Below are 21,999 nucleotides of genomic sequence, written 5' to 3'. Positions count from 1 at the left end.
ACATTCATCAATAATATTTTTCTCATAAGCGGACACCTCTCATAAGCGGACAAATTTGGCAGTCTCTTAGGTGTCCGTTTAAGAGAGAGTACATTGTACTTGACGTAGCGTACATAGACTATCGCTAACAAGGGCAAACACACACACAAATAAACTTAGTATGTAAAATATGCACAAACACAAGCAACTCAGCGGCGAAGTGAGTCTGCGATCCTTCCACGTTATGCATTACGAAACCCTTACAAGTAATGTACTACATTCACTTAGATTGTATGCTGACTTGTAATGAAGAAATTTCTATGCATTCTTCGTAATAGAGATTTTAAAACTTCGTGAAGGTTCGTGTAAAATACATATATACATAAATATCTATGTTCATACTTTTAAATATATATATGTACTTGTAGATCGTTTTGTGGCACGCGTCATTTGATTATTCGTGTGAAGATTGTGCGCTGTAAATAGTATTGAAAAATTTAAAAGCAAAAAACCTCAGGCAATAAATAATAAAAAACAAATATAAACTACATATTTAAGTGAGTTTTTCAGTTATATTACTTAGATTTACATATTATAATAATAGGTTTTTTCTTATTTAGTGTGTGCATTGTGGAGTTCAACCAAGCATAACTGTAAGTTCTGTGAACTACTGAAATATTAGGGGGACTCATGTAACCGTATAAATGCCTTATAAAGTGTGTAAACGTATAAATTTATCTAGTTTACGCACGAGCTGTCAAATTTTGTATGAAAAATCATTTACACAATTTGTATAAATTTACGCGCACATTTCATTGTGTAAACGCGGTAAACTCAAAGGAATGCAACCTTGCAGACATAACAGCAGGCATTTTCATCAGAAATCTCCAACATCAGCAAGTAAAGACGTTTTAGTTTTGATTTTTCACTTAATCTTGGCATTTTTTAATTTGCATAACAATCAAAAAATGTTGTTCGGCAATAATACATCTGATAAACAATCAAGTTTATCAAGAGTATTACTAGGTGCGTTCAAATAACAGCGTGTGTAAATGGATATAATTTTACACCTTATAAGTTTATATGCTATCATGAGTCCCCCTATTGTGATTTTATGTATTATGTAAGTTGACACAGCAGTATATACTGCAAAAATCGCGGAGTACTCGCCATGGACCAACCGAGTACACCAAAATTAACCCCAATTCATACAAAAAATATGGTCAAATTAACATTGCGTTGTCCTAGGACTGGACCATATACTCCAGCTCCGCATTACATCAGAGTAATCCATGGAGTACCTACAGTCCAATAAACATCGTGTAGTGATTACAATCGTTAAAAACGAGCAATGATCGGTTTACAATATGTTCGTGTGGAAACATGAGTTGGTCCATTGCTGCATTACAGTGGAGCATAATGGTAAGTACTCCAGTGGACCACCCCTGCAAAAATCGCGTGTACTCCATGCATGCATGTATGAAGTACTCGCTACGGACCAAGCGAGTGCTCCAAAATTAACCACAATTCATACAAAAAATAAGGTCCAATTAACATTGCGATGTCCTAGGACTGGACCATATACTCCAGCTCCGCATTACATCAGAGTAATCCATGGAGTACCCACAGTCCAATAAACATCGTGTAGTGATTACAATCGTTAAAAACGAGCAATGATCGGCTTACAAAATGTTCGTGTAGAAACATGAGTTGGTCCATTGCTGCATTACAGTGGAGTATAATGGTAAGTACTCCAGATGACACAAGTGGACCACATGATCCAGCGATTTTTGCAGGGACATGACCAAACGATTTTTGCAGGGATGTACCTATGCTTATGTTTTTCTATACATTTTTTTTGTTTAATTTACAGATGCTTTAAAAGTTGATGGCACCAATGAGCGCTTATATAAACAAACCATATGACAAGCATTCAAAGCGCAAAAGGGTCACTTTTGTTTGTTATTTTATCCTTTTGACGTTTTTTTTTCTCAAACAATATTTCAGTTTTTTTATTAATTATAAGAAAGAGTATGTACATATGTAGGTTAGGTTTGTGGATGCCCCCCATATGTATGTATATGCATAATATCTAGAATGAAATTGTAGTTGATACTTTAGATTTTTGAAGCTTTTTTGATGAAATATTTCACATAAATTTGTTAATTTCAAAAATAACTAAATAAGAATAAACATTTTAAAAATGGTGTAAATGAAAACATAATTTACTTTACTGTTACCCTGCCTTTGAATTGTACACTGTGTTGTACAGTTCCAAGAGCACTTACCACTTCAGAATTGTGTATCATTCTGTGGGAGCTCTATCTACACTGCCGATTACATTTGCATAAATTACACTGCAATGTGTTGACTATACTTTACCACTTCGATTACAAGTACACGAATTGGTATAGTGGCCGCATTATAAGGTTCCTCAATATTTAGAAAGCGTGTATCGTTATGTGGATGACCTCTATACAATGCCGATAACAATTTCAGAAAGGTGTGCCTCAGAGTAATAAACATCCGAAGATTGTTCGGAGATCTTTTACTTACTCCATTACCAGTAATGATGTAAGTAAGCAGTTCTGTCCACAAAGCGGCCATGCTTATGGAAAAGTAACATTGATTGTAATTGATTCTGGAAGGTAAGCTGCATTCGAAGTGTTTGAGAAGTATTGGATTTCGTAATGCACACTTTCACCGCTGGGAAGCGATATGTGCTACTCTGAGAGTGATGCTCATTTTTCCACTCTTTGCAATAACAATGTTAACTAACAGTGAGAGTCACGCGCATAGCGCATACATGGAAATCAAAATTCAACAGACTTCCATGCAATCCAATGCAATGCACTGCGTAGTCTAATCAAGTACACGTAAATTCCATTGAACAGATATTAAGAGCAATGTTGCTGTGCCCTGCTATGCTATGAAAGTATAATTTGTCCTTTAGGTTACTGTGCATTATATACACTATGGCGCAATGTCTAAGCTTTGGTGATTCGACGGGCGAATGGGTTTTTTGTTTTTTTCTTTTAGATAATTATATTATTTGTTATTTTTGTGAACTGTATGTTATGTTATTATTTTTAGAGAGAGGTCGCCATGCACCTGTTACACCTTTCGCTTAAGTTAGCATAACGCAAAAATCTGGGTTGCCATTGTTGTTTCGGTTGAAAACGTTCAATTATGATTCTGTGCAGGAACGTAAAAGATTGAAACAGGGTTTATGTAGTCACAGAAGTGTTGCTCCTGTTCCACAGCATTTTAATTTTATATCATGGCGAAAATTGTTCAGTTCAGAGTTATTGATTTTCATTAAGTTTAATTTATAACATAAGGTTACTCCTCTAAGTGTAAAAAGCATAGAAAACGTAATTTTTCAAATTGTTGTGAAAAACTTTTTAAACTCAACAAGAAACTATATCGATAAAATAATTTCTAGGATTTATTAATTTCTGTACCCAAGTTTATTATATTTGTGTAGTACAAGAATTTGGTAACAGCATTTTTAAATGAAAAACAACAAAAAAAACGTATCTAATAGTCAAACTTTCATTCATTCATATTTTTGCCTGCCCCTTTGGTTTGCTTGCACTTACCTCACCGTTTTATTTGCGGGAAACTTTCACAGCTACAAAAATTTAGGCAGATTTACATAGACGCTTTGGTTGTGTTGCATCGAACTGACGCTTTGGCAGGCCCATAATATAAAAAATAGACTCCTTGCCATTTTCTCCATTTTGAAGCGATGAAAGAGTTGTAAATCCTCGTTTGAGAATTTCTCAACTTTTTGAGTCCCTTAATATTCAACAAAATTTGCTTAGCAAGATGTTGGGCGAAGCATCGAAAGATTTACATAAACGCTTTGGTTGCGTGCCTACACTTTGACAAAGCCATACGAAAAACAATGAAACACCTTGCGTTATCTTTGCTTTGCAGCGACAAAAGCGTTTATATAATTATGCCCTTATGCGTTTGTGTAAAAAGCTATAGAAAATTTTCCTGAGGGAAACATGTTACATGTGTGGCGGTTTATGTTTTGTTAAGTTTCTCTAGACTTTTTTGACTCTAATTTAAATAAGTTTTGCTTTCCGTGTGTTACCTCATTGTTGGAGGCTACAAATCTGCTTTTATTATATTTCCGCGAAAATATATGCAACTATTTGATCTGTAAATACTACAAAGTATTATTAAACTATCAAATGCAACTCAGCTTAAAGTAGTCTCACGTACCAAAAATGCAACTCTAGACCTGAGATTTGCATCAGGTGGGCGGGGCTGTTTGTAATTTTGACGTTTATCGCTTAGTTGACACACGATGTCTTCTTAAGGTACGCGCACATTACGCTGCGCGACAGGTAGCGGCAGCGGCGCCTCACAGAGCGACATATTTTGGCAATTCACATTAAGCGGCAGTCGAGCGACACATTGCGGCAAAAGTTTGTGTTTATTTTTGTTTGCAAAATGGACGACACAGTTTTTAAAGCTGTAATTATTTCATTTTTGTGCGAAGAAGAGAAAAGGAAAAGAAAAAGGTCGTGGCTATGGGTCCAAGACATCTCATCCTCAAGATACGAGGAAGGAGAGTTCCACACTATTTTGCCCAGATTGAGAAAAGATGGTGCAAAATTCTTTGCATGTATTCTTACGAGGCAATTCACACCTAGCGGCAGCAGCACTGCGCGACACTTCCCAACGCGGCTTTTTTGCCTAGTTGATCAAATTTGCCGCGCTGTGCCGGGTCGCGCAGTGCTGCTGACGCTAGGTGTGAATTGCCTCATAAGAATACATGCAAAGAATATTTTGTAGTGCAGTGCAGTGCTGCGTAGTGCAACCTAATGTGGCCTTACCTTTAAGCTAAAGGCCGCGGTACAATGGAATTTTTCATATAGATGCGTTTAAAACAAGCTTATGCATTCCATTAACATCGTCACAATCAACCAAGATAAATATGAAGGAACTTCAGACTTGGCAATTGAATTTTATTACGCCATACAAAATTTCAATTTGTAATCAAAACGATTTTTTCTTGATTTTAAAATGATTTTAGATTATAAATTAAAATTAGACCACGTTTACACATGGAATAATCTACAATAAGTCTTCAATAGATAATTTACGCGTTTACATATGTTTTCTCCCTAAGAACCAGATTATTACCTGTCAAATTTCCACGTTTCTTTTTTATTGCCGGTGCACATACAAAATTTTGCGAAGAACTGTTACAAACATTCTCACTATGCAAGAAAAATATTTGCTAACAAATTTTGTCTCCTTTTCTTTTGTTAAAATGCAGTTTAAACTGTGGAAAAACACCCATAGGCGCAGCAAATATGGAACTCTTCTTCTTACACTTTATTGTCAACTTTTGTAGGTCTGATGGCCCTAGTGTCTACAAAAAAATACGTGCAATTTATGGCCGTCACACAATGAAGTTGATTGTGACCAAATAGTATTGAACAAAGTGTGATTGATTGGCAGTTCTCCCATAAAGAACCGGACAATAATGTCAAAAATAAAAAAATCTAAACTATTTCAGGAAATTTTTAAAATTTAAATTTGTGATGGGTAACTTTTATTTTTAAACTTATATGCGCATTGTCCTAGTCAAAATAGATATAAAACTTGGTTGCAGCTTTTTGACATAAATCTGCCGAAAAAGCTGCAACTAAATTTAAAACCTATTTTATTTTGACTATGACTATGCGCCATAATATTTCGCAGCTTATAAGTTTAAGTTGTTGTTGCTATAGCGAAAAAGATACTCCCCGAAGGTTTTGAGGGGTATTGTCGATGTTTATGGTCCTTTTCCGAACATAGGTCCAGTACGTTCCGGTAAAAGCACCGTTAAGGCACAATCCCGACCATCAAGAACGATTTAATATGAACACATTGATCCTTCTAGGCAATCCGTCCACCCATGAGGAACTTGGGGCGCCAGAGCCTGTCCTACTAAATATTTGTATTGAAATTTCGTATTTGTAACAGGATTCCCCTCGGGTAGGTGAGGTTGACAATTGGGTTGCAGAAACTGTAAGACTATAAAGCTTTTTATTGCGCTTATCAACTTTTTGAGTCCTCCTACAATTTTATTTAGATCATACAAGGTAGAAGTATGGAAAGGGCATAAGGTATGAAGATTGCGGTGCGTGTTACAACAGCGAGTGCAGACTTCAGGGTTGTATTAAGAAAGGAAACTGATTTTATCAGCTGTCCGCCAGATCTCAGTATTTACAAACAAGCTCGGTTGTTTCCAGGAGCTGTTCCCATTGCAATTGAACCGAGTCCTTCAAGTTGGACGAAATTAAGCAAAATACCATGTATGTTTTCGAAATGGAAACCCAAACAAAAAGCCCTTTGGAAATCAGTTTTCAAAAGGAGAAAATGTGAAACATGGAAGTAAGGCCCGAGGAGGTAAGGTGTATAAACTTAAAAATCCTAACAAAAAGTGATTCTGGAAGTGGGAAGATAATTAATGCAGAAAAGCATAAATCTTGGGCAATTAAATAAAAAAAGTGGCTTAAACGGTTTGTGAACAGATAGGTTTTTTTTTTAGAAAAATACCCTTTTAAGATAAGCGGTGTTTTTTTTACGTCTATATACGTATAAGCTTAAACTTTATCTTTAGTACTCCTAAATTTTAATACGCATTATACTCAGATGCAACTGAAATATGTGTCTATGTTTTACACACTACCTCTACAAATAGTGTGTCTCCACTATTCACCGCAGCTGATTCAGCTATAGGTTATACACTATGGCCAACAGAGGTGTGTATCTCAGCTTTTCGGTGCAACATGTTCTGTAGCTAGTTATATTTAACCACTGCCGCTAGATGGGTCTCCTGAACATTACCTTAGTGAGGATAAGCGTTTTTTTAGCCGGAAACGTAGATGTACTTTTTTGAAATCACTTTAACTTTCCTCGCGTTCCAATGAACAGTCATCCAAATACCGATAAAAATTTAACATGCAAATGCAACAACAAATTGATCCATATGGATCACGTTGTTGTTGCATTTGCATGTTAAACTTCTATCCGTATCCGTATGAAATCTTTGAATACACCGACCTCAATTAATCTTTAAAAATCCTATCTTGTTGTAATCACAACTGATTTAAGATTTTCCTCAAGTAATCCTTTTCATACATATATGTGTACGTAAACAAACAAGTTAAGAAGCGTCTTTTGACACCTCTCTCGATATATTTGGTAGCGTATTAGCAGTCGACCCCTCAACTAGACTTTTACCAAACTTTCAATTTCTTTTGCAAATATCTTTTGAAAGAAATTGTTGACCTCCGTTTTCGGAATCGCGATCCTGGATACAAAACGCCGACTCTTATGATACCCCTCTTGATATTTTTGGAGCTGTATTAAAAGTGCCATGCTGTCGTATGGGGGGTACCCCTTTTTTGTATACCCAAAACATGGAAAAAAAGTTTGATCCTTTTTTTAAGCTTTGGTAATTTTCTAGATGAATTTTGGTTTAAAAAAAAACGTGGTGTGGCAGCCGTGAAAATGCCATTTAAAGCTAAAGGCCGCGGCGCAATGACATTTTTCATAAAGATGCGTTTAACACAAGCTTATGCATTCCAGTAACATCACCACAATCAACCAAGATGTTGCGTTTGTAAATATGAATGAACTTCAGACTTTGCAATTGAAGTTTATTACGCCTTGCCCATTCACATACAAAATTTCGCGAAGCACCGTTATAAACATTTTCCTCTACAACAAAAATACTTGCTAACATATTGTTACGAATATTAGCAACACTAAGCGGTACTGTCATCTCTAAGCCGATGCTAAGAGTGACTTGCATGCACATCCATAAATCAATCATTATGTATCTACATAAACGAATCAATCATTATAGGGGGATTCGTGTAACCGTATAAATGCCTTATAGTGTGTAAACGTATAAATTTATCTAGTTTACGCACGAGCTGTCAAATTTTGTATGAAAAATCATTTACACAATTTGTATAAATTTACGCGCACATTTCATTGTGTAAACGCGGTAAACTCAAAGGATTGCAACCTTGCAGACATTACAGACAGCATTTTCATCAAAAATCTCCAACATCAGCAAGTAAAGGCGTTTTAGTTTTGATTTTTCACTTAATCTTGGCATTTTTTAATTTGTATAACAATCAAAAAAATTTTTTTGGAAATAATACAGCTGAAAAACAATCAAGTTTATCAAGAGTATTACTAGGTGCGTTCATATAACCGCGTGTGTAAATGGGATATAATTTTACACCTTATAAGTTTATATGCTATCATGAGTCCCCCTTATGTCTACACAAACACATGCAGATATCTTATCTGAGATGCTCCCAAAAGTATGCAATTGTAATTGTGGAAGTGTTGCTCACAAATACACGCGCCTATGAGAAGCTATACACGTGCATCTGTAGTTATAATTATATGGCAGTAACTAAGTAAATTCTGGAAGCGCCTAGAAGATGCAACGAGGAAATCACAGAGTATAAAAGCACCAACCGTAGAGGCGCGAGATTCAGTTTTGATTAAGCACGCTATCTGTCGAGCGATAGTAGAGTTATTTATTGTGAAGTACTTTAATAAAGACCATTTTGCATTACTGAATAGTGGTGTTATTTATTCAACAGTTTAGTGATTCGAACTTAGCAGAAGGTTGCAAATAAGAGGATTTGCAGTAAATTCGTTACAAGTGGTGTCAGAAGGGGAATTGTAGAATAAATTCGGAAGATTGGGAATACAACTTGGACATGGCAAAGTGGAGTGAATTGACGATCCAGCAACTGAAGGAGGAGTTGGAAGTCCGTGGATTGGCTACTTTTGGCGATAAATCCCAGCTACAAAAACGACTAAGTGTATCTATGGTATTTGAAGGAATCATCAATGCTGAGGAGCATGTCTTTCATTATGATAGCGACAAAACAACAACAAAAATGGCAGAAAAAAATGAAACACCACAGACAGTGACGAGCACAATATCTGTACAAACATCGACAATGGCATCTCAGCTGGAGTCACAGGAGGCACGCACTTCAGAAATGGCGTCGCAAATGTAATCTCAATTGGAAGAACAGAAGACATATATGTCATCTCAACTGGAAGCGCAAGAGGCACGTATATATGGAATGTCGAAAAAATTTTCGGAACAGGTTTCATCGCAGCTCTGCGAAACTGGAAGAGCAGGATGCAAAAATTTTACAACTCGAGGACAAAATTGATGCCGAGATAGAAGCGTTGAAAGGTCTTATGCAACAGTTACAACTAAATCGCCCAGCTGTTCCAGCGAGCAATCCGAAGGTAAAAACTCCATCTTTTGAGGGCTCTGTTCCTTTCGAGGTATTCAAGCTTCAATTTAAGAAGACGTCAGCAGTGAACAACTGGAATGCTGAAGATAAAGTTGCTGCTCTATTCGTAGCATTGAAGGGGCCAGCAGCCGAAATCCTACAGACGATTCCCGAAGGAGAGCGGAACAACTATGAAGCATTGATGGCCGCTGTCGAGAGACGTTATGGAAGCGAGCATAGAAAACAGATATACCAAATTGAGCTGCAAAACCGTTACCAAAAAGTAAATGAGACATTACAGGAGTTTGCTTCGGATGTTGAAAGATTGGCTCATCTTGCAAATGCGCACGCACCCGTGGAATACACTGAAAGGGTAAAGATTCAAAGCTTTATTAACGGCATACGGGACGTCGAAACGAAGCGAGCCACATACGCGAACCCAAAGCCAACATTTGCTGAAACGGTATCCCATGCACTCACTCAGGAAACAGCGTCACTTTTGAGTAAGCCCGCATACAAAGCTCATCGCGTGGAACTGGAAAGGCCAGATTGTGTAGACACAATTTTGGAAGCACTGGAGGGATTACAACAAAACAATGCCGGAGCTATGAAGTGTTTCAAGTGCGGTAACCCAAGTCACATTGCACGTCATTGCAGCACCGGTCATGGTAGTTCCAACTTGGCTGGTCGTAAACGCAAAGGAGAGTAAATCCATTACCTGGAGCAAGATTGCATACGATTATTAGCGAGTATAACCAAGTCCAGGGAGAAGTGGTATGTGAAGTCTTAATTGGGGAGGTCATGGTTCTACACAAATTCGTTGTGGCAGAGATCGTTGATGAAGTCAAATTGGGAGTGGATTTCTTAGTGGACTATGACATCAGGATCGATATGCAGAGAAGGATTATGCAGTATAAGAACCAGGATGTGCCACTTAACTTCAGTTTGGAACAAGGAAGGCTAAGTTCGGGTGTAACCGAACATTACATACTCAGTTGAGAGCTATGGAGACAAAATAAGGGCAAATCACCATGTAGGAAAATGAACCTAGGGTAACCCTGGAATGTGGTTGTATGACATGTGTATCAATTGGAAGGTATTAAAGAGTATTTTAAGAGAGAGTAGGCCATACTTCTATGGATGGACGCCATTTAGGGATATCGCCATAAAGGTGGACCAGGACTGACTCTAGAATTTGTTTGTACGATATAGGTATCAAATGGTGTTAATGAGTATTTTAAAAGGGAGTGTGTCTTAGTTGTATATGTGAAGGCGTTTTCGATATATCGCCATAAAGGTGGACCAGGGGTGACTCTAAAATGTGTTTGTACGATATGGGTATCAAATGAAAGGTGTAACTTAGCATTTTAAGAGGGAGTGGATAGGGTGACGCCTTTTCGAGATATCGCCATTAAGGTGGGCCAGGGGTGACCCTAGAATGGGTTTGTACGATATGTGTATCAAATGAAAGGTGGTAATGAGTATTTTAAAAGGGAGTGATCCTTAGTTCTATAGGTGGACGCCTTTTCGAGATATCGCCATAAAGGTGGGCCAGGGGTGACTCTAGAATGTGCTTGTACGATATCGGTATCAAATGAAAGGTGTTAATGAGTATTTTAAAAGGGAGTGTGTCTTAGTTGTATATGTGAAGGCGTTTTCGATATATCGCCATAAAGGTGGACCAGGGGTGACTCTAAAATGTGTTTGTACGATATGGGTATCAAATGAAAGGTGTAACTTAGCATTTTAAGAGGGAGTGGATAGGGTGACGCCTTTTCGAGATATCGCCATTAAGGTGGGCCAGGGGTGACCCTAGAATGGGTTTGTACGATATGTGTATCAAATGAAAGGTGGTAATGAGTATTTTAAAAGGGAGTGATCCTTAGTTCTATAGGTGGACGCCTTTTCGAGATATCGCCATAAAGGTGGGCCAGGGGTGACTCTAGATTGTGCTTGTACGATATCAAATGAAAGGTGTTAATGAGTATTTTAAAAGGGAATGGGCCTTAGTTCTACAGGTGAACGCCTTTTCGAGATATCGCCATTAAGGTGGGCCAGGGGTGACTCTAGAATGTGTTTGTACGATATGGGTATCAAATTAAAGGTATTAATGAGGGTTTTAAAAGCGAGTGGCCCCTAGATGTATATGTGAAGGCGTTTTCGCGATATCGACCATAATGTGGACCAGGGTGATCCAGGGTTATAATCGGATTTCGGCCATTTTTTATACCAAGATAAAGTGACTTCAGATAATTACGTGGACTAAGTTTAGTAAATATATATGGGTTTTTGCTCAAGTTATCGTGTTAACGGCCGAGCGGAAGGACAGACGGTGGACTGTGTATAAAAACTGGGCATGGCTTCAACCGATTTCGCCCATTTTCACAGAAAACAGTTACCGTCATAGAATCTATGCCTCTACCAAATTTAAGAAGGATTCTTAAATTTTTGTTCGACTTATGGCATTAAAAGTATTCTAGACAAACTAAATGAAAATGGGCGGAGCCACGCCCATTTTGAAATTTTCTTTTATTTTTGTCTTTTGTTGCACCATATCATTACTAGAGTTGACTGCTGACATAATTTACTTATATACAGTAAAGATATTAAATTTTTTGTTAAAATTTGACTTTTAAAAAAAAAAATTTTAAAAAGTGGGCGTGTTCTTCATCCGATTTTGCTAATTTTTATTTAGCGCATATATAGTAATAGTAGTAACGTTTCTGCCAAATTTCATCATGATATCTTCAACGAATGCCAAATTACAGCTTGCAAAACTTTTAAATTACCTTCTTTTAAAAGTGGGCGGTGCCACGCCCATTATCCTAAATCCAACTAATTTTCTATTCTGCATAAGGTCAACCCACCTACCAAGTTTCATCGCTTTATCCGTTTTTGGCAATGAATTATCGCAATTTTTCGGTTTTTCGAAATTTTCGATATCGAAAAAGTGGGCGTGGTTATAGTCCGATATCGTTCATTTTAAATAGCGATCTGAGATGAGTGCCCAGGAACCTACATACCAAATTTCATCAAGATACCTCAAAATTTACTCAAGTTATCGTGTTAACGGACAGACGAACGGACGGACGGACATGGCTCAATCAAATTTTTTTTCGATACTGATGATTTTGATATATGGAAGTCTATATCTATCTCGATTCCTTTATACCTGTACAACCAACCGTTATCCATTCAAAGTTAATATACCCTGTGAGCTCTGCTCAACTGAATATAAAAAGGGTTCAGCAGTAAGCGAGTGCTGGTGGAGGAGATTCGACAGAGACCACGAAAGTCAATGAAAGTAGATCGAGCAAAGGTTGATGGAACAAATTGGCCAAACAAATCAAAACCGAAGGTACCTGTGAGAGAAACACTGGCATTGAAAAGCCCTAACGGACGCACTAAAACGAAGTAAAGAATTTCGCAGAAAGAATGCAAGGGTGGTTTCAAGCCAGGACACACTACTGTTGTGAAGCGTCGGAACGATACTGATTATGCAAAGCAAATCCGTCAAGCGCAAGCTCTACAAAGTAGTTCATTGGCCAAACAACAGAGTGGGAAGGAACGAACCAGGGTTTTGAGTAGTACGATGAAACACAGGTACGATGAGAACAATTTTGCAAAAGAGTGGCGCGAAAACGAACGGTCGTGTTTAATTTTGCTCCGTGAATTTTATATTGAAAAATTGTAAAACCTCATAAAAATATTAGATAACATAATCTAATGTAAGAGATAGAGACTCAGGAAAGTAATTTGGAAGTTATTTGTGACACTAAATAAAATAAAGTCTAAATTAATCAATTTTTAATATAAATAAGACATACGCATACATTTGCATCTGGATTAGTGGCTACATGCATATGTACATATGTATGCACATATATGTATGCAAGTTACTTAAACCAAAATGGAAAAAAAGTGCGACAAGTGTAAAAGTTCGATACGTGGAGAAGTGGCCAATATACGATGTGAAGAGATGTGTGGTAAATATTACCACCTGACCAAATGTTCTGGGTTGGACCAATACAGCATTAATAAACTGCAAGAATGTGAAATACTAAGATTTATATGTACTGACTGTGTACAGTATGTACATAATGTAGATGACATATTAAAAGACATGCAAATGGTTGTGAAGCAAAATGGACAACAACTACAAGAATATAGAAGTGAATTTGACAATGCACTTAGAAAGAACGAAAAAGAAATAAAGCACCTTCTACAAGCGGTGGAAACAGCTTTCAGTGAAAGAATTAGAGCTATGCAAAAAGTGCAAGAATCGTGTGAAAAAAGTGTAAAAAACCTTAATAAAATACGGGAAATAGCAGAAGGCTTTAAGCGAAGCAGTGAGCAGGTATGTGTCGAATTAAAAAAACTAACAATAAGAAAATGATTGAAGCAATAAGCAGCGAAAACAAAAAAATGTGCAGTGAACTGAAGCAGAATGCCAATAATGTTGAAGCAAAAATATCGTATGCGAATATAACAAAAAGTAGTAAACAAAAGACAGAAGCGTTGCCAGAGATAAAAAAAAATCATCCACTAATAGTGAAACCGAGCAAAAACAAGATGCGGAAAGGACAAAAAATTACCTTAATTCAAAAGTAGACGCTAAAGAGCTGCAAATAACGAATATAGTAACTAGGCAAAGCGGGGTAGTGATAGTTGAAAGTAAAAATGATCAGGAACGAGATAAAATTAAAAATGCCATCGAGACTAATCTTGGAAATACCTATGAAGTCAAGATCCCTAAGAAAGTGAAACCGACAGTTGTTGAATCGGGTATAAATTTTAAATATGATAGTGAAGAACTGGCGCTGAGAATTAAACGACAAAATACGTGTCTTTCTGAAACGGACATTAAAATTATAAAACAGTATGAAAAGAAAAAGGGTTCGAATGTGTATTATAACGCAGTACTGGAAGTGGACGTAGAATCTTTCACGAATTTACTAGCTGGAGAAAAGATAAATGTAGGCTGGGAACGGTGCAGAGTGTATGATGCAGTCCAAGTACTTTGTTGTTTTAAATGCAAAGGCTTTCATCATAAGGCCAGTGACTGTAAAGAAAGGGAAGTGTGCACAAAATGTCTGGGTGAACACAAACATACGCAATAAGGAACCAGTCAGGAAATGTATCAACTGTATGAGGGCAAATAAGGAACTGAATCTTGGGCTTGATGACAACCATGATACTATGGATAGAGCATGTCCTGTATATCAGCAAAAATTATCCGCAAGAAAAAAAAGATTGTTTATTAGCAACCAAAGCATAAAAAGTACAAAAATTTAGCTTAGAATGTATATATCTCAATATTTGTAGTATAACAGCAAACAAAACTGAACTGGAGAGGCTTGTCGAAATAAGAAAACCAAACATTGTACTATGCGCAGAAACATGCACAACTGATCTTATAATGGATACCGAATTAAATATTCCGACATACAAATGTATTCGTTGCGATTCCCATAGTAGACATACGGGTGGTGTTTTGATGTATGTTCATGAAAATTTAGAGTTTAGTATAGTCTGCAATATAGCCATTAACATGAATATATGGTGCATTAATTTAAAAATCAAAAATATGCGTTAAAATGGCAAATTGGTGTACTTTATCACTCACCGAGTAGCAGTGACGCCGACTTTATTACGTTTTTAGATGAAATCCTGACTGAAAACCTCAAGGAATCAGACAATAATATCATAATTGGAGATTTTAACATCAATATGAATGTATCGTCAACATACTCGAAACACCTATTAAGTTTATTCGCACAAAGGGCAATGATTCAAAGAATTAATACGAAAATAACAGAGAACTCGTCTACCAAAATTGACTTGCTCTTTAGTAATAATGATCAAGTTAGGTCGGAAAATATAGTTGATATAGAATTTCGGATCATGAAGCAATTAATTTCAAAGTGCCAACAACAAAGTTTTGCAAAATGAGAAGTTACTCTACTATAGTTCCGAAAACCTTTTAAATAAGCTAAGAACATGCGATTTTAGCTTTATGCGTAATGCGGGAGTAGAAAATAAAACTACAGCCCTGAACAATATTCTTACTGAAGTAATGCAAGCACTGACATATGTGAAGAGAACAAAAATACAACTGAGAAATAAGTGGTATGACCGTGAGCTTACAGCTCTCCATAAAAGAAAACTTGAGCTATATAATATTGCCACAGAAACAGGATACTGGGATGAATACAATGTATTAAAGAAAATATATAAAAGTACGATTATGTATAAGAAGAAGATGTATATGGAAGGCAGAGTTCACAGCAATAACGGAAACATGAAGCGGATGTGGAAGTGTCTGAAAGACCTCGCAGAGCTTACAGATAACAAAAAACATATCACTAAGATAGTAATACATGGTGAATGCATCGATAATGAGTATCATATAGCGAATGCCCTAAAAAATTTTTTTGTACAGAGCATTGTCGAAATTAGTGATAGTATCGAAGAAATGCCTACTGCATCCGAACTAAACGTTGATCGCTCGATCGCAATAGAACCATTTCTTTTCACTGACATTGTGTTAGATGATATAATGAATATCACAAAAGCTTTTAAAAATAAATATGGCGGAGAAAAGCTTTTATCTGAGGGTGTTTTCAAGGATTCCATGATGTACATTGGTAACTTTTACAAAGACATAATAAATGAGTCCCTAAATAATGGCATTGTTCCAAACTGCTGGAAAGTTTCAACAATAGTACCTGTGGAAAAAGTAAAAAATACAGTGAAACCGGAGGAGCTACGGCCAATCAATACGTTACCCTCAGATGAGAAAATTATGGAAATGGTGGTGAATAATCAATTGGTGGCATACCTAGAAAAGCACAAAGTTATTATACCAGAAAAGTCTGGATTCAGGAAGAGCCATTCTTGTGAAACAGCACTCAACATGGTTATTGCAGAATGGAAAGAAGATATATCAGATAAAAAAGTTGTGGTGTCTGTCTTCTTAGACTTGAAACGGGCCTTTGAAACAGTTGACAGAGGGGAATTGTTGAATGTTTTGTTCAAAACTGGTGTCAGAGGAAAGACTTTGGAATGGTTCCGAAGTTATCTCAGTGACAGAAAGCAAATGACGGTAATTGGAAACGCAGTCTCATCGGTTGTGGATGTAGATATCGGATTGCAACAAGGTTCAGTACTTGCACCGATACTATTTACATTGTACCTAAATGATATAAAAAAATGCTTAAAATATTGCAATATACGTCTATTTGCGGATGATGCACTGCTCATCATCAGTGAGAAATATGCCGACTGTGCAATGCAGAAAGCACAAGAAGATCTTGACTCTCTATACAACTGGTTGTGCTTTAAAAAATTGAAGTTAAATATAGATAAGACTAAGTTCATGGTATTTTGCAAAAACCAGAACATCATACGTAATAACGATTTAAACAATATAACCCTGAAGATAAAAAACAACTTAATTCAAAGAGTAAATGAAATGAAGCACTTAGGAGTTTTAATTGATGAAAACATGAATTTTGGAGAACATATAAATTATCTTGAAAGAAAAATTGCGCAGAAAATAGGATTCATGTACAGAACATGCAAACATATAAACATATTAGTCAACGTCATAAAATAATGGTGTATCGATCAATTATTGAGCCGCACTTTATATACTGTCCTACAATTCTGCTGATAGCGAGTGATATGCAAATTAAGCGACTAAAAATACAACAAAACAAGGCAATGCGATTTATATTAAAATGTCCCCCAAGAACATCAAAAACTATAATGCTGAATCGGTTAAACTGGCTTAGTATAAACCAGTCAATAAGTTACTTCACTTTGAAATTTATACATCATGTAAGATTTGGAATGCTACCGAGTTACCTGAGCAATAAAATATTATATAATCACGAGATCCATTCTTATGGAACTAGATACTGCAATAATATAAGACTGCCTAGAGTAAGAACAGAGTTCGCAAAGAAGACTTTAGAATACACTGGGTACAAAATATACAATGAATGATTGTGAAAATATTAATAAGTTTAAAGTAAAATTATTTTAGTATTGTAAAACACTTAATATTTAATGAAACAAATGTTTGCTTAAAATCAACTAGGTCTTAAGGACCGTAATAAATAAATACAATAATAATAATAATTCAGAAGGTTTCTTGACGGGAGATTTGGTACTGTTATACAACCCTCACCGGCGGAAAGGTGTTCCATCCAAGATTCGGTGCAGTTGGTACAAAGTTGTGAAGAAGATCAGAGATACCATCTACCGCATACAAACCATTGGGAAACCACGGAGTAGAAGAGTGGTACATTTGAAGATGCTAGCGGCGTTTAGATGGGGAGATTTGTCTGATAGGGACGATCACACTTAGGTGGAGGGCACTGTTACGAATATTAGCAACACTAAGGGGTACTGTCATCTCTAAGCCGATGCTAATAGTGACTTGTATGCATATCCATAAATCAATCATTATGTATCTACATAAACGAATCAATCATTATGTCTTCACATATGTACGTACATGCAGCGGAGAAGAGATGCACAAACACATGCAGATATCTTATCTGAGATGCTCCCAAAAGTATGCAATTGTAATTGTGGAAGTATCGCTCACAAATACACGCGCCTATGAGAAGCTATAAACGTGCATCTGAAGTTATAATTATATGGCAGTAACTAAGTAAATTCTGGCAGCGCCTAGAAGATGCAACGAGGAAATCATAGAGTATAAAAGCACCAACCGTAGAGGCGCGAGATTCAGTTTTGATTAAGCACGCTATCTGTCGAGCAATAGTAGAGTTATTTATTGTGAAGTACTTTAATAAAGACCATTTTGCATTACTGAATAGTGGTGTTATTTATTCAACAGTTTAGTGATTCGAACTTAGCAGAAGGTTGCAAATAAGAGGATTTGCAGTAAATTCGTTACAATATTTTGTGTCGTATTTGATTGTTATATTGCAGCTCTTAATTTGAAAATGTTAAAAAAGTTACCAACCAGTGGGAAAAATAATTTCACTTGCAAAGTGTGCCAACACCCTTAGCCAAAGCAAATGGTAAATTCTTCTACTATGATTTGCTTGCAAAAAAATTTGGGGGTTGGCTACTTTTCCATATCAGATGGAGCCAGTATCGCTCAATCTACCGTTCTCCATAAAAATACGTGCAATCTATTCATAATGCATAAGCTTGTGTTAAACTCATCTATATGAAAAACTGTTTATGTGACGGAGCTATAAGGCCACACTGAGCTGCACTACACTGCGCTGCAAAATATTCTTTGCATATATTCTTATGAAGCAATTCACACCTAGCGACATCAGCACTGCGCGGCGCGATCATGTTGATCAAATAGGCAAAAAAGTGAAGCGCAGTGTAGCACAGCTCAATGTGGCCCATTGTTTACTATATAGTTTGGCAGCTTAAATAGAGGTTATGTTGCGAATAGAGTGTAAGGCAGTGGACTAGGCAGTCGAATGTCATATAATGAAGGAATGGTGTTCGGAGTTTTTTCAAAGTTAAAAAAAAAATGATCAAAGCTTTAATATAAATAAAACTATTGTTTTAATAACAACAAAAACGCATTATATATTCTATATACATAAATTCGTAAGGATTATCTCACTTTAAAATTTGAGCTAAATAACCTAAAGTTTTTTTTGAAACTGAGTCGAGAACTGTGCATTTTGCATACCCACACAAACATCACTAATGACCATATTACGGAAATCTTGAAGTTAAATTTTTAAAAAGATATAAAATGTTATAATTTTGGAATAATAGCATCTATGACACCTTAATTGCAGTAATTGAAAGAAAATGTTTGCTTATACTCAAGTATTTAATAATTTTTTCTAAATTTATCTTTAATTTTGATGCAATGATTGATCCAATGCAACTCTGCTCTTCCTACTGTTCTTCATTCCACTCCATTCGAGTGTCTCTTTCACTGAATTCGAGTGCCTTTCACTCTATTCGCAACATAACCTCAATTTAAGCCATTGTTTACTATATAGTTTGGCAGCTTAATTCGAGGTTATGTTGCGAATAGAGTAGAAGGCACTCGCAGGCCGTGAAAATAGGCACTCGAATGGAGTGGAATGAAGAACACTAGGAAGACCAGAGTTGCATTGGATCAATCATTGCATCAATATTAAAGATAAATTTAGAAAAAATAATTAAATACTTGAGTATAAGCAAACATTTTCTTTCAATTACTGCAACTAAGGTGTCCTAGATGCTATATATTCCAAAATTGTAACATTTTATGTCTGTTTAAAAATTTAACTTCAATTTCCCTAAGATTTCCGTAATATGGCCATTAGTGGTGTTTGTGTGTGTGCAAATTTTGAGCGATCAGCTGTTAGTTGCGCTACTTGACAATGATTTAAGCTGCCAAACTATATAGTAAACAATGATGCGAATTTTCACCGATCAGCTGTTAGTTGCGCTACTTGGTAAAATTTACAATGATGTGGCCTTAGCTTAAATGTATGTTTTGTAAACAAACTACATTGAAAAAGTCGTAAAAATTTATTATATTTTTCCCAGATGGCTAAGCTTTTGCAATTCGCTTTCGGCAGCCTCCGCAGATTTAATAAGAATTTATTAAGCCAACCTTCAAGGCAATATGTAGAGGCAGCTTACGAGGGTGATGGTAAAACTAAAGTCTCAATACTTAATACTGAAGAGGAGTATGGCCTCATGATCACTGGATTCAGCCAATATGGATTTCGTCTTAATAATGACATGACGATCATTGGACCAATGGCTATATTTCCACGGTGAATAACAATTACGTTTATGTATGTGTATCTTCTATTGAGATAATATTCTATGCATTTTCTGCTTTGTACTATATTTAACAGGTCTGTACTTTCATGGAATGTTAACTCTTTCGATGATATCAATGAGGATAGCTTAAGGTTTTTCTGTACGCTTGAACCTAAAATTGATATACTTATTATTGGAATTGGGGATCAGCCTGTTTCACATGGACTGTCGAAAGTTATAATTGAGTTTATGAAAAAACATAAAATCAATGTGGAAATTCTTCGCACTGAGCAGGTAATACGAATGTTGAAAAAAATGCTTCTAAAAAAATTCGTATGGATATTTTAGGCGTGTGCGACATTCAATTTTTTGAATGCAGAGAGTCGTATGGTGGCTTCGGCACTTATACCACCACTTCATATTAGTTGCAATGAGAATGATCTTTTGCAAAGTAAACTTCGAAGGAAGGAACTTTATGAAACTGACTGAGGCAATTCATTAAATTCAGTGAACAATTTTATTGCTCTAATGATAGATACTGTACGTGGTGATTAGATTTATTTTATTTTAAAAAAGCAATGTTAATAACTTACGACAAACGTACCTATTTATAAAATTCTTAAATACTGTGATTATATACTTATTACGGTAAAAGTATAGAACAGGGGTCGACTGCTAACACGCGAGAGGTGTCAAAAGACGCACATTGACCTCGGAAATATAATCCGAAGGCGGAAAAGAAATTTTTGTCCGGAGATATATGCAATTAAAGTTGGAAATTGTAACCCAACCTAGCAGTCGACCCCTGTTCTAGACTATTACCCCAATTACAAGCGTTTTCTTTTTGCCCTCTTGGATATTAACGCTGGAACCAGTGTATCTTTTAATGGCTCCCTATAACTTATGCAAATGTTGGTATTTTTAACAGTGCATCGCCTTATTCAATAAGAGTGACCACTCACAAAATGCCATCAAAGTCCTCTAACGGATGTCCAGGGAAACAATAAGGACAATAAGGACGCTGCTGTTAGAGGCGTAGGTTCCACATTACAACCGAAAAAAGGGTTAATGTCATGTTGGGACACATCTTATCAAGGGCAAACATTACTTATGTCGGGGTTGATCCTGCAGAAGAGTTTAACTTCTTTAGAGTATCCAGAATGAAAATGGTCCAGAGTAACTCGTGTCTCTCATGGAAGCCTGCTTTGTTGTTGTTGTAGCGATTAGGTTACTCCCCGAAGGCTTTGGGGAGTGTTATCGATGTGATGGTCCTTTGTCGGATACAGATCCGATACGCTCCGGTAACACAACACCATTAAGGTGCTGGCCCGACCATCTCGGGAACGATTTATATGGCCACATTGAACCTTCAGGCCATCCCTCCCTCCCCAACACCAAGTTCCATGAGGAGCTTGGGGTCGCCAGAGCCTCGTCTGTTAGTGAAACGGGATTCGCCGCTCGAAGGTGAGGTTGACAATTGGGTTGGAGAAGCTATATGTTGCGCTACACAACCCCTTGAATCCCTTGGCCTGCTTTCTTATGCAAGGGTTGTATATTGATAGTAGGGCGCGACACAGGGAAGGTATTTATCGACTCGGATTAGATATATTATGCTTATCTGGATCTAACGGAAGGAGTTAGGTGGTTAGAATATACCCGTGGTAAGTATGCCTGTCGTAAGAGGCGACTAAAATAACCCGTTGAATCTATTTGGTGTGTAGCGCAACCCTTTCAGGTTGCCAGCGCAATATAGAGCTTCTCCAAACCCAATTGTTAATCTCACCTATCCGTGGCGAGCTCCTCAAATATGTAGGAGGTGGGAGGGCGGGAACGCCGCATGTAGTCATAACAAATCATTCCCTAGATGGTCAAGCATGGTACCGGATCTGCATCCGTCAAAGAACCATCAACATCGATAACACTCCCCAAGCCCTTCGGGGAGTGTCCTTAT

At 36.8% G+C, this 21,999-nt stretch overlaps 2 protein-coding genes and 1 long non-coding RNA gene across 5 annotated transcripts in view; 2 read left to right on the top strand and 1 right to left on the bottom strand.

The window, feature by feature from the left end:
• The window catches only part of Arp5 (Actin-related protein 5), a 48,137-nt gene that overhangs the window by 15,738 nt on the left and 10,400 nt on the right, over positions 1-21,999 (bottom strand). The gene's annotated exons all lie outside the window — the stretch shown is intronic.
• LOC137243988 (uncharacterized) lies at positions 200-2,186 on the top strand. Its single transcript, XR_010950713.1, has 4 exons — positions 200-338; positions 408-536; positions 600-632; positions 1,853-2,186. It is a non-coding gene; the product is annotated as an uncharacterized lncRNA (long non-coding RNA).
• LOC137243984 (NADH dehydrogenase [ubiquinone] 1 alpha subcomplex assembly factor 3) lies at positions 13,381-20,685 on the top strand. 2 transcript variants are annotated; one of them, XM_067772370.1, is made up of 4 exons: positions 13,381-13,629; positions 19,827-20,059; positions 20,144-20,342; positions 20,397-20,685. In XM_067772370.1, the coding sequence occupies exons 1-4, from the start codon at positions 13,396-13,398 to the stop codon at positions 20,535-20,537; spliced, it is 807 nt and encodes a 268-aa protein (XP_067628471.1). In that variant the 5' UTR covers positions 13,381-13,395; the 3' UTR covers positions 20,538-20,685. The 2 variants fall into 2 exon arrangements, with proteins under 2 accessions (XP_067628471.1, XP_067628472.1); XM_067772371.1 differs by lacking the exon at positions 13,381-13,629 and adding an exon at positions 19,685-19,766.

Source organism: Eurosta solidaginis, chromosome 3 (assembly GCF_040869045.1).
Source record: "Eurosta solidaginis isolate ZX-2024a chromosome 3, ASM4086904v1, whole genome shotgun sequence".
NCBI classification, from domain to species: domain Eukaryota; kingdom Metazoa; phylum Arthropoda; class Insecta; order Diptera; family Tephritidae; genus Eurosta; species Eurosta solidaginis.
Note: the sequence above shows the minus strand (reverse complement) of the source record. Positions and strands in the feature narration are given on the sequence as shown.

Excerpts from the sequence above, each read along its gene's own strand:
- LOC137243984 (XM_067772370.1), top strand. The coding sequence starts at position 13,396 with ATGCAAATGGTTGTGAAGCAAAATGGACAACAACTACAAGAATATAGA. Across the intron at positions 13,630-19,826 it reads TTAAGCGAAGCAGTGAGCAG|ATGGCTAAGCTTTTGCAATT; the intron begins GTATGTGTCGAA and ends TATTTTTCCCAG. Across the intron at positions 20,343-20,396 it reads AAATTCTTCGCACTGAGCAG|GCGTGTGCGACATTCAATTT; the intron begins GTAATACGAATG and ends TGGATATTTTAG.